General features: G+C 39.3%; 1 protein-coding gene across 1 annotated transcript; it reads left to right on the plus strand.

Moving 5' to 3' along the window:
- The first annotated feature begins 603 nt into the window (after positions 1-603).
- SERPINA7 (serpin peptidase inhibitor, clade A (alpha-1 antiproteinase, antitrypsin), member 7) lies at positions 604-5,929 on the plus strand. Its single transcript, XM_008588167.1, has 5 exons — positions 604-627; positions 2,088-2,735; positions 3,793-4,066; positions 4,777-4,924; positions 5,453-5,929. Exons 1-5 carry the CDS (start codon positions 621-623, stop codon positions 5,654-5,656), a joined length of 1,281 nt encoding a protein of 426 aa, XP_008586389.1. The 5' UTR covers positions 604-620; the 3' UTR covers positions 5,657-5,929.
- Positions 5,930-13,644: the final 7,715 nt, after the last annotated feature.

The following is a 13,644-nucleotide window of genomic DNA, read 5'->3' on the forward strand; positions in this document are numbered from 1 at the left end:
CCACCTTCCCTGACTCCTTCTGCATTCTCTTTTGGAGTCCTGTGGCCCGGGGATGGTACAGGATATTTTAGTGACCAAAGGACAGGACTGGTTTTTTTCCTGAGCATACATATACGTGTGCAGCATCACAAATCCAGGATTGGAAGCTACTTTTGTCATCATTCCCTTCACCAATGCATAAATAATTTCTACAGTACCCATTACAGAGAGTCAACCAGCCTCTGCCTGTGTGCACCTTTTCCTCAAAAGGCTGTCAGTCCAAGCACAACTTGGCCCTGATGGTGAGAACTGTCTTTCTCCTGCTGTCTCTTGGCATTTTTGCCCATGGCCCTCATGCTGCCTGCTGAAAAGACAGTTTTCCACAAGCTCTGACAGTCCCCTCTCTCTTTTGTTATAGACGAACAATCTGTCAGCCAAATCTATCACCCAAAGTTCAAACCTTATCATTTTTTTCCTTTGTTCCTCTTGGCCTTGGTTTTGTGCACCAGCTTTGAAAATATCATCCCAGAGTTAATGCTGGGGTTAATTTGTAACTAACAGTGCTCTAGTTTTGCAATACAGGACATGTTATAAAGTTGGAAAGGTGTTGCTTTCTGAGAGATGCAAGTGGCTTCTTGGGCATGTGCTGTAAGTACTTTTTTTCTCTTTGGGAACTTTGGACATTTTTATCAGCAAGTCAGAGTCCCAAATAATTGTGAGCTCCAAATTCCTGGCTCCAGGGGCCAAGGTCTAAGTGTGCTCATCTGATAATTGACCTTCTACGAGCCTCAGTGACTTCTAAAAAGAGAGGACTCTGGTGACAATATGGAAATTGAATACAGTGGTGGAAGAGGCTAGGTTGGGATGGAGAAGGTAGAAGGCAGTGTGACCTGCTAGGAGGTGATGCTGTAGTTCAGGCCATGAGCTGAAGCAGTGGCAGTAGGGACAGAGAAAAGTGAGACATTTTGAGAGGTATTTAGAACGTAGTGTTCGTAGGTCATCATGACTTATTAGATGTGGGGAATGAGAATGAAGAAGCTCCTAGGACGACTCCCAGGGTTCCGGCCTGGGCATCTCAGTACACAGTGATGTGATAGACTGAGATGTGGAATGAAGGAGAAGGAGCAGCCTTGAGGATATGATTAGTTTGCTTTTGGAAACTTTAAAATCAAGGTATGAGTGGACCATTCTGGTGGATATATCTAATAGGGAGCTGGATAAATAGCGAGGAGCTCAGGAGATGAATCTGCACTAAACATATAAAGTTTTCAGAGTAAGCTGACCCCCTTACTCTGTTTGCTTGTACTCTTTCAGGCTCAGAGAGTGTTACTATACCTTTCTGGCTTTCTCCCTAATAATTACAAAGTAACATGCATGGGTATAAGAACAATAGTGTTAAGATGTCTTACAACTTAGAAATGACTCTTTAGATGATACTGATGGTGACAGAGATCTAAAATGTAGAAAGTTATACTTTTATTTTACCATTTGAAAATACTCCTGTGGTTTCCATGCATTGCACAAATTCATCAATTTTAGCTTATGACCTTGTACATGGCTCTATATATCACCACCCTTTCATTTCAACTCATCATATCTTATACAAATTATTCTCATTTTTTCTTTTAGCCAAAGAAAGTAAGGTGTTCTCTCATTTCACCTCATAGATTTTATCTTAAGAAAATACCAAATTAAAAAAAAATCTAAACCTTGAATCTATGAGGAATAACGTATGCAGAGGGAGTGCTAGTTTTACCTAAGCATTCTTCCCTCTTCAAAAGGCTGCTTCTAATTCACCTAAAAAGTGATTCAATTTTCATAAATTTACTTTACTCACAGCATTTCTTAATGTTTCTATTACATCTAAATGGTTCAATGGCATTATTTCTGTGACCCTGCCAAGCCACTTCTCATACTCCTGGCTCCCAATAGATATGTCATCAGTTTTTCAGGTAAGAGAGACCTCCACCCAGCCCCTTCTGAGCATATCATCAAATTTTTGATATTGTTTTATTAACCAACATGGGCGATTATTATGCGTCTCCGGCTCAGAGAGTGTTTCATCCAGCTAAGCTCTCCTAATTGTTATCTTACCTCATCTCTTATAGGTTACCTTCCTTCCAAAATGTCACTGTTCCTCCATCTGGTTCTCTTGGTACTTGTGCTTCATGCTCCAATGTATTGTGTGACACCTAACAGTTCTGAAGGCAAAGTAACCACCTGCCATTTGACCCACCAAAATGCCACTCTCTATAAGCTGTCATCCATCAATGCTGACTTTGCATTTAATCTGTACCGGAGGTTGACTATGGAGACTCCAGATCAGAACATCTTCTTTTCCCCTGTGAGCATTTCTGCAGCTTTGGACATGCTTTCCTTTGTGGCCTGCTGCAGTACCCAAACTCAGATCCTGGAGGTCTTGGGGTTCAATCTCACAGACACTGCAATAGCAGAGATCCAGCAGGGCTTCCAGCATCTGATCTGTTCATTGAATTTTCCAAAGAAGGAATTGGAATTGCAGATGGAAAGTGCCCTCTTCATTGGGAAGCACCTGAAACCACTTGCAAAATTCTTGAATGATGTCAAGACTCTCTATGAGACTGAAGTCTTTTCTACTGACTTCTCCGATGTTTATGCAGCCCAGCAGGAGATCAACAGTCATGTGGAGAAGCAAACCAAAGGGAAAGTTGTGGGCTTTATCCAAGACCTCCAACCGAACACCATCATGGTCCTGGTGAACTATATTCACTTTAAAGGTAAGGCTCTAAGATGCCATTTTCAAGTCTTGTGTTCAGAGACTTTGGTGGATCACTGGGATGAGTTCATGGTCTCATATTACTGGCATCAGTAGGTGTCCCTCATGCTGCAGTGATCTGCTCCACTGGACATAGCTATGCATAGTATTGGATCTTCAAGGAAGGGCACACAGCTCTGTGAATGAGCAAAGGAAATTTCTAGGGAGAGAGCACTTTCAAAGAGGTGGGTGACAACGGTATGAACAGCTTGCTCATATTTAGCTAAAATATCATAGTTTCCCAAAGATTTGATGAGGTGGGACAAGTCTGTACTTGGCAGGTGGAAGGATTTGTATTTAAACCCTACTATGACCCTCACTTGCTGCGCACACTTAGGCATGCTACATAAATACTTTTATCATATATTGTGCACTCACTATATATCAAGAACTGTGCTACATGTAATGTGTGGTTTGCACACATTGTCTTATCTAGTCCTCAGAAGTGCCTAGGTTCACATAGTTAATAAGCTTCATAGCTGGTATTCCCAACCAGTTCTGTCTGACTCTAAAGCTGGTGCTTGTAACAACAAGAATCATGTGATTCTTTTCTGAAAATGTTGTACCCAAATGATTTCTCCTGGTTCTACAGCACCTGTCAGCCATATTTAGTGGAGGAGTGAGAAGTTGTTGACCACAGATCATACACATATAAATGTCTAAAATGGCAGAGCAGATCTGTTGTCTCATTTCACCCTGTGTGTTGGATGTCCTTATACATTTTTACAGAAGAGGAAACTGTGACTCTGATTGGTTTAGTGTAAGTAAAGTGGTTTTGAACACAGACCATGGGGTCCAACATCCCTGAGTATGACTCCTAGCTCTGCCGCCTGCTAACTGGGAAACCATGTCAAGTGACTTTCTCTCCCTTATTCTCCATTACTTACGTATAAAACTAAATCCGGAACCTACCTCTGTGGTGGTCTTAATTACTAGGTGAGATGATGAACGAAAATGTTTTCATTGGCACTAATACTGATTTAAAACAAACACTGCTTTTTTTCTCTCGGCATTTTAAGCCCAGTGGGCAAATCCTTTTGATCCATCTAAGACAGAAGACAGTTCCAGCTTCTTAGTGGACAAGGGTACCAGAGTGCAAGTGCCCATGATGCACCAGATACAACAATACTATCACCTGGTGGATATGGAACTGAACTGCACAGTGCTGCAAATGGACTACAGCAGGAATGCTCTGGCACTCTTTGTCCTTCCCAAAGACGGACAGATGGAGTGGGTGGAAGCAGCCATGTCATCTAAAACACTGAAGAAATGGAACCGCTTACTGCAAAAAGGGTAAACATCTTAGAGGATGTGAGAGGTGTAGGGTGCGCATAATGGTGCAGATAAGACTGAGTTCATCAGAAACCCAGAGGCAGGAGACTCACCCTGAACCACCCACTAACAGCTGGGTGATGATCACTAGAGTATGCAGAAAACATATGATGTTCCAGGCTCTTTGCCAGGCACTTTACACACTTCATTTCATTTAAGCACACAACAAACCTGCAGAGGAGGTAATATCATTGGCATTTTTCAAATTTTGAAGGCAGGTCTAGAAAGAAGAAATGAGCTCTCCAAAGTTAACCTGCTAATAAATTGATGCCTTTCTTGAAACCAACTAGAGCTTGGGGGACAGGTTGAATTAAATGTTAAGAGGTGGGTAGGCAGCCATTCCAGGCTGGGAATTCAAGATGGAAAACCCATGAAGTTCCTGGTATCACTGGCTCTCCAACCTTGGCCAATATCCCGGAAATGTTTCCTTTTGATTATAAGGGAGTTACATTTCCATACACCCATTTTTATAGACCCACATTGGCTGGACCAGAGTGCATTCCTTCCAGAATAATGTCTGTGGTTTTGGTGCCACTTGTTGACCTACGTAGCAATGATTTTCAATACTCACAGGAGTAGCAGAATCCAGTATAATACCATGATGAGAAAAAGAAGGGAGTCATGACCATGGAGTGGTGATAGCCATGTGTCCTCGTCTTCTTTCTCCACAGGTGGGTTGACTTGTTTGTTCCAAAGTTTTCCATTTCTGCTACATATGACCTTGGAGCCATACTCCTGAAGATGGGCATCCAGGATGCCTTTGCTGAAAATGCTGATTTTCCTGGACTCACAAAGGACAATGGTCTAAAACTTTCCAATGTAAGTTGGTAGTTTAGAGTTCTTGAATGTATGAGCTGGAAGGGCCATTGAGAGTCAACTAATTAAATTATCTCATTTTACCAATGAGGACTCTGATGTCTAGAGACTCAGTGTGACTCCTCCTAGGCCAGAATCACTCCAGAGTTATTTCACTACTCCAAATAAAGAATTGTAGCAGTTCCTTCCATCTCTGACTTTTATGTCCTAAAATGACTCTGATAGAAGAACTTAATGATCAGAAATGACTATGGTGATATATAGTTCTGGAGGAGGCAGTGGGAGTGCTTAAGAGGTGACTCCTGGAAGAAGAGGGCGTTGGAAAATGCGATTGTTTCCTAAAAGCTAGCCATAAAATCACCAGAGATTCATTAGCTACACTTAGTCAAGTATCCTTTGTATTCAAGTTCCATCAACACAGTGTGGCAAAGCAGTGGCCCCATCCATCTTTTTCCTTTCTTACTTCCAAACCCTCTCAAAGACTGTTCCTATTTCTTCAGGGGACCATCAGTGTTTGTTGTCCCCCCACAGGTTGCCCACAATGCTGTACTGCACATTGGTGAAAAGGGAACCGAAGGTGTAGCTGTCCCTGAAGTCAGATTCCTGGATCAGCCTGAAATAACTCTCCTTCAGCCTATTATCCAATTTGATAGATCCTTCATGCTGTTGATTTTGGAGAAAAGTACCAGAAGCATTCTCTTTTTAGGGAAAGTTGTGAACCCAGTGGGAGTGTAGTTGGGAAAGAGGCCAATGGCTAACTGCATGTGCATATTGCAACGGGAAATAAATAGTATATCCTGATATGATTAATGTGGCCTTGGATATGCCTTCCTCTGTGCAGGAGTAGAAATTGGACCCTGGAAGAACTGTATTGACTGTGGAAGAGGCCAATTCTGTGACCAAACATTCAAATAGTCAATGAGTGGCTCATTATTATCCAAAGCACAGAAAGGCTCTATGTTAGAATTCCCTCCAATTAGTTAGCTCCAAGAAATTTGACTGGGCTGACAAATACCCCCTCCTCTTCCCTCTGGGGAATAGTTGGAATGCAGGTCAGGTACTCATGTATCAGTATTCCAACAATAAGATCAATGAACACAAAACAATGCAAATGTAGTGAATTATATGTGAATTTCTGAACACCCATCCCTCCACCTCATTAGAATGCTTCTCTGTGTTGACAGAACTTCAATTGGTAGATTGAATAAAGGTGTTCTCACTACAGGGCTGAGACATGGACTGAGAGCTTACTACTAGGGATCTAGCTTTTGTGACCTAATAAGCATGTGGCAATAGAGCAAGAGAGAAGTGAACTCCCTGGTACAAGTCCACCTCCTCCCTCCAAAATTTCCCATCTTGCTAATTTTTAAGCTGAATGTGGAGAAGAAAAGTTATTCATCCACATTATATCTCATAGCCCCTCTTTTTCTGTAGCCTAACCAGACTCCTTTCCAAATATTGCACCCCTGTCCCATTTGTTCAAGTAAGGAATCTCCTGGTTAATCTTTTTGTCTTTACCCTCACTGAAGTTTGGTACTTTTTATATCACCAGATCCTTCAACAACTTCCCTCAGCATGTGCATTCCAACTCACCTCCATTCACCAAACTAGATTTCACCTCAGACAATACAAGTGATCTTCAAAAAGTTCATGGAAAGATTGGTGTTATCTTTTAATCAAATTTTTCCACAAGTACCCTTGTATGTATTCAAAGCCCCTAGAATTCAGCACATATAAGTAGCACCAAGAGTGTTAATGATGCAGCATCTGAAATTCTAGCTCTAAGGTGAAATCTTTCAATGATAGGAAAATAGTAACAAATGCGTAACTGCTGATACGGATGTTGTGTTTCCAGGTTGAAATAAATATGTGTGTTTAGAAAAGTACATGTACCATGAACATTCTATTTTTTTTCTTATTAGGACCATTTGCATCAAGGTTTGCTTATTCCTGGTATAGTACACACTTTGGTTTTACAGATAAGAAATTGGAAGCCCAGACAGGGATAGTGACTTGTGGTACAAAAATTTCATTGTTAACATGGAGTTCAGTTTCACTGAAGTGACATTCCAGTCTTGGCTCTGTTATTTGCACTGTTTTGTGATCTTAGGCAAGGTACTAAACCCCTGCTGTTTATTTTTCTCATCTGTAAAATGGAAACACTAATTATTATAACATCATCAGGATTATGTGAACATTAAACATTGCAAAGCATGTAATATGCTTATCACAGAGCCTGAGACCTGATAAAAAAACACTGTTAATATTAGTTTTTTCAATCATGTTGCTCAACATCAGACATTGGATTGAGAATAAACATCTTTGACTCCATGTCCCATCTTCCAGAAATATCAGGGTGAGGGTTGGGTTCCTAAGGCTCCAGGGTACCCTGCCCCCATGGCTTTGCTGGGCACAGCCTACTCTGAAGCTCTTGCGGGTTGGAGTCAGGTGCATGAGGCTCTTTTAGGCCGGCATTGCATTCTGTTGGCTTTATAGTTCTGGGGTCTTGGGGGTGAACATGCTCCCATGGATCCACTAAATATTGCTCTAGTGGAGGCTTTCTGTGGTGTCCTTGAGCCCACAGTTATGCTGGGCATTGCCATAGTGGGAACTCTCTGCACTGGCCCTGCACCTGTGGCAGGTCTCTTCTTGGGCCCCAAGACTCTCTAACGGATTCTTTGAAGTCTAAGTGAAGGAAGCCATGCTCCACAGTTAGCACCACAGTTAGTACCTGCAAAGTTAGCACTATGTAATCCTTGCCAATTCTCAGGGCTTGTGACCTCTGGAGGAACAGCCTGAGCCACATCTTTTCCTTCTTGAGTCACAGCTAGTGTAGCCAGGGAGTACTTCACCAGAATGAGGTGAGAAGAGATTTGAGGTGGTGCTGGGCAGTGAGCCCGACGGTATCACAGGCACACCAAACTCCTTCCTTGAAACCATTCTGCCAGACCCTGGCATTCTGGGCCTGTGATAGGCATGGAAGCCACAAAGATCTCCGAAATGCCTTCAGGGTCATTCTTCCATTATCTTGATGAATATGATCTGGCATCCTTCTATTCATACTAATCTCCTTATCAAACAGCTGCTTGACCACACTCTTGATTTTCTGTCCTAAAAGTACTTTTTTTTATTATTTTGTACATGGCTAGGCTGAAAATTTTTTAAAACTTTACATTCTGCTTCCCTTTGGATTGTAAATTCCATCTTTAACTCATTTCTTAGTTCTTGGCTTTTACTATAAGCAGTCAAGAGAAACCATGCAGTACCCTGAACACTTTGCTTAGAGGTTTCTTTCACCAAATATCCTAATTTATTACTCTTAAATCCTGCCTTCCACAGAGCATTAGGAAAGGGACATAATTCAGCCAAGTTCTTGGGTACTTTGTAAAAAGGATGGCTCTTCCTCCAGTTTTTAATAAGATATTCTTCATTTCCATTTAATACCTCATCAGAATGGCCTTGACTGTACATATTTCTACCAACATTCTGTTCAGAAGCACTTAGATAATCTCTAATACTGAGGATTTCTCTACAGGCCTCCTCTTCTTCAGCTTTTAATGCTGTGTTCATGGCAATACAGGATTTTTCCAGCATTCACTTCATAACTGTTCCAGCCTCAACCCATTACCTAGTTTTAAAGCCACTTTCACATTTTCAGGTATTTGTTATAACCACATCCCCACTTCTTTGTACAAGTTTCTGTCTTAGTTTGTGCTGCTGTAACAAAATATTTGAGACTGCGCAAACAACATAAATTTATTTCTCACTACTCTGGAAGCTGGGGAGTCCAAAATCAAGTCTCCAGCAGGTTTGGTGTCTGGTAAAGTCCTGTTCCTCACAGATGGTGTTGTCTAGGTGTCCTCACATGGCAGATGGGATGAATGGGTAAGAGAGCACTTCCTTCAACCTTAATCTCTTTTATAAGGATGCTAATCCCATTTATGATCACAAAGCCCTCATGACTTAATCATCTCCAAAAGGCCACACTTAATGCTGTTGCAGTGGGAATTAAATACTGGAAGGACACCGTCATTCAAACCATAGCCCATGTGGTACAAATATTTTCGCATTTTGTGCCTACTCTCATATGTATGCCAACTTGCTTCTACAACACGCCTACTTGTCCCTATTTTTCTAATCTTTCTTTTAACAGGTTCTTGACCAGACTAATAGGCCATTCACCACTGTGTATAAGTCTGCATATACTATAACCTCTTGTCAGTTATCTTTCCACACAACATTATACTCTTCAGTGTTATATAAAAGGTCATAGTCAATTCAATAAGACAAGAAAAGAGAAGTAAAAAGTGTAAAGATTGGCAAGGAAGAGAAAAATTTATCATTTATAGTCAGCATGATTGACTACAGTGAAAATCCACCAAATCCACATTAATAAAACTAAAATGAATTTGGTAAATGTATTAGTCCATTTTTGTTGCTTATCACAGTATACCTGAAACTTGGAAATTTATAAAGAAATAAAATTTACTTCTCACAGTTTACGTTCAAAGTCTAGGGAATACATCTGGTAAGTGTGAGGCCTCATGGCTAGCTTAAAATCAGCACAGCCAGGTTAAGCAACTTTCCCCCTTTTTCCCCTCTCCTCTCCCTTTTCTGCTCCAGAAACTGAGATTCCTCACCTGGGAAGGGGTAAGCATTACCATTATCATCAAAGGAAGGTCTTGTGGGCTGTGTTTAGCAAGCTTTGGGCTGGAATGTTTTGTATTGAGGTAGTAGCTAATTGGGAGCCTATGCCTTAATCAACCCAATGTTATTGGACCACAAGGACTGTGTCACCTTGCATACCACTGATTTTGAAATTGCCCATTACTCTGCCAGAACCCTCAAAGTCTTATAAACCTCCTGCTTTCCTTCATTTGGGGGAACTGATCTGGCTCAGTCTCCCCTCCACATTAGTGGAATAAAGCTTTTGGGGTAAAATGGCTCCTGGCTTGGGTCTCTCTCTCTTCTCTGTCTCATGCAACCTAATAGTGAGGACCTTCTTGGTGATCTCTCTACAGTGACACAGGGTATCACACAGCAAAAATTGGCTGAATGAGAGTGCCAACCTCCTCACCTGCTCTCCTTTTAAAGCCATCAGAACTACACCCTTTACTTAATGAATGGATCAGTCCATTCACAAGGGTACAGTCCTCATGATCTAGTCACCTCTTAAAGGACTCGTCTTTCTTTTTTTTTTTCCTTTTTGTCTTTTTTACTGACTGGCAACAGGATCGCAACCCTCGGCGTTGCACCTGCACCGCGCTCAGCCAGTGAGCGGGAACCGGTCTCCACATGGGATCCGAACCCTCAGCGGGAGCGCCGCTGTGCTTCCAAGCGGCGCACTCTCCAGTGCGCCACCAGGCCGGCCCGGACTCATCTTTCAACTACCATAATAGGATTTTCCACCCTCTTAACACTGTTACATTGGAGATTAAGTTTCCAATACATGAACTTTAAGGGGATACATTTAACCCATACCAGTAAAATTGCTACATCTAAAACAAACATACAGAAATTAATAGTGTTCTTATACCACACATAACATATTAGCAAGCAAAATTTTAAAAAAATATTACTTACAATATGGTAGCAAAAATACAAAGTACCAAAAAACAGATGAGAACATATTTATGGGGAAAACTTATAAATGACATAATTTTTAAAAGACTAAAATAAGCGGAGAAATATACTGAACTTTGTGGCTAAAAGTTTATTATAAAAGTGTAATTTCTCTCTAAATCAATCTATAAACTCCATACAATTTCAGTTAATAGTAATTTTTGTAGACTAGTAAAATTAACTCCAAAATGCATATAGAATGAATAAAAATCCATGAATACCCATGAAAATTTGGGAAAAAAATAAGATTGGAGGAAATTATGATAAAGTTATAGGAATTAGAAGAGCAATATATTAATTTAAGTATATGTCAGTGAAAGAGAATAGACATCTCAAAACAGACAAAGCATAAACAGGAATTTGGTGATAGAGTATGGAATAAAAAATCTGTGGGGAAATGATTATAAGATCTATACTGGCAGTGGGACAATGGACTCACCATATGGAAAAAAATTGCTAGAACACTACCTTTTGCTGTATAATAGAATAAATTCCAGATGGACTAGAGACATAAATGTAAAAAGAAAACTTTAAAAATATTAAAAGTATAGCATATCTTATAAAGTGGTAAATGGAGAAGGATTTTTGAAATAATAACAAAAAGTAAAACACATACAGAAAAATAAGGAAAAATTTGACCTCAAGAATAAAACCTTCTGATTGACAAAATACATCTTAAACAAAGTGGAAATATATTCCTAGACAAGAATAAGATAGGACATGCCTAAAAAGGCAATAAGAAAATGATACTCAATCCAAGAGAAAAAATAGACAAAGCTTCGAAATCCAGTGCTGAGAGAGAAAAAAAAAAAAAGGGTTGTGCAATAAACCTATGAAAAGTGCTCATTACTAGACCTACCACAGACTAAGTGAAAACAGATTCTTGGAGGTGAGGCCTGTGCACTTGGGTTTATTTATGTTTTTTTTTTTTTTTTTTTTTTTTTTTTTTTTTTTTTTTTTTTTTTTTTTTTTTTTTTTTTTTTTTTTTTTTTTTTTGCTTTGCTTTATCTTAATGTTTTATCGTTTTTTCAGTATATAACACACATACAAAAGAATACAAAAGTTATAAGTATTGGGCTCGATACATTTTAACAAAGTAAACATATCCATGCAACCCACACCCAGATCAAAAAAGAGAATATTATCTGTACCTCAGATGTTCCCTTTATGCCACGTTACACTTACTAAACTCCCAAGTGTAACAACTATTCTGACTCCTAACACCACTAATTACTTTTAGCTGTTTTTTAAAAATATTTGTATACATGGAATCATACAGCTAATACTCTTTGGTGTCTGTTTTGTTTTGTTTTGTTTTCAGTTTACCACTCTGCACTAGCTGATTGCTTATAGTTACAGATTTTTCACTCTCGTTGTTGTATGGTATTTTTTTCTATGAAAATGCCACATTTTGTCTATACATTCTAATGTTGATGGACATTTAGGTAGTTTCCTGTTTTCAGGCCATTACTCATATAAATACTACCTCTCTGGCTGGGAAGGGTAGGGAAGAGGGGAAGTGGTTAGTCAATGGATACAAAAATACAGGTAGAAAGTCGGAAGAAATTTTAGTGTTCTTTAGCTATAGAGTGACTATAGTTAACAATTTACTGTATCATTTCAAATAGGTAGAAGAGAGGATGTTGAACATTCCCACCTCAAAGAAATGTCAAATTTTTAAGGTGATGGATATGCTAATTACTTTGATTTGATCATTGCACATTGTATACATGTATCCAAATATCACATAGTACCCATATATATATTCAACTAAAAATAAAAAATTTAACAATGACTCTCTGAACATTCTTACACCGGTTTTTTTTTGGTGAATAGATGCATGCCTTCCTGATAGATATAAATCCAGGGGTGGAATTGCCAGGTCATAGGGTATGCATATAATAAACTTTCATAGATATTCCTCTGTCTAGGCCTTGATTCTCAACATCTAGGAGCATTCTAATTGGCAAGTTTCCCCAGGGAAAGCTGTTGCAAATTCTTCATTTCCTTTGGGGTTTCCAAATCCTGCCATTTAAGTTCCTAGTCACTTTTCCTGGGGAGTCTTTGCTTCCTAAGCCTTGAGAGAGTGTGAAGAATTCCATCCTGCTTTTCCAGAGGGATTTCCACTTAACTCTTTAGCCTCTCTCCCTTTGCAGATTTGAAAATCAACAAATATCTTGAGAGAGGTTCTGGTTGTGTGTTCGAGTCCCCCCGGGTCTTCGAATTTGTTATTCCACTTTCTTGTGACCACCAAAAGCTCACCTGGTTTATTGATTTCCCAGAAGCAGCCCTCAGACAAAATTAGTAAAATTTTCACATGAAAAAGAAAAAAAAAAAAAAAAAGAAAGAAAAGAAATTGCAGATCCTCAATACAGCTTGGAAGGGATCTATTGTCTCTGGAATTATTTTTTCTTTTAGTCCCCATTGCTTCTGCAGTTTTCAGATGCCTTTAAAACTATATTTTAGTAATTTATCCAGGTTTTCTAGTTCTCTATAAGAGCATTGGCCTACAATGAACTACTCCACATACATGAAAGAAGAAATGTTTATGTGTTCTTTCAAAGTTTCCCAGATTATTTGAATGTGTAAACCAGGATGAAAACCACTGTCCTAGAGAAACACTTGCCTGTTTGTGCTTAGAGACATATGATGGGAAGTTCACAGCAACCATGTCATAAGGAAAATCTGCAGATAACCAAAACATCCATCAATATGAGAGTGGATGACTAAATTTTGGTATGTTCATAGGATGGAATACTGTTTTAGGGACAAAATTAATGAATTATGGTTACATGTCTATACATGAATATATCTCAAAAATCTCAAAAAATGTCACCTGATAAAAACCAAGTTGAAGAACCAAACAAAGTATGGCACTATTTACATCACTTTTAAAAACCACACAAATCAATTTCTAAACAGTTCTGGAGATCTACTGTACAGCATGGTCAGTATCATTAAGAATTATATATAGTATACTTGAGAATTGCTAAGAGAATAGATATTAAATATGTTCGCATCACATAAAAATATAACTATGTGAATGTGTTAATTAGTTTGATTATGCTAATTATTTTACAATGTATACATATATCAAAACA

This window comes from Galeopterus variegatus, unplaced genomic scaffold (genome assembly GCF_000696425.1).
Source record: "Galeopterus variegatus unplaced genomic scaffold, G_variegatus-3.0.2 Scaffold4699, whole genome shotgun sequence".
Taxonomy (NCBI): domain Eukaryota; kingdom Metazoa; phylum Chordata; class Mammalia; order Dermoptera; family Cynocephalidae; genus Galeopterus; species Galeopterus variegatus.

Excerpts from the sequence above, each read along its gene's own strand:
- SERPINA7 (XM_008588167.1), top strand. Across the intron at positions 2,736-3,792 it reads GAACTATATTCACTTTAAAG|CCCAGTGGGCAAATCCTTTT; the intron begins GTAAGGCTCTAA and ends CGGCATTTTAAG. Across the intron at positions 4,067-4,776 it reads AACCGCTTACTGCAAAAAGG|GTGGGTTGACTTGTTTGTTC; the intron begins GTAAACATCTTA and ends CTTTCTCCACAG.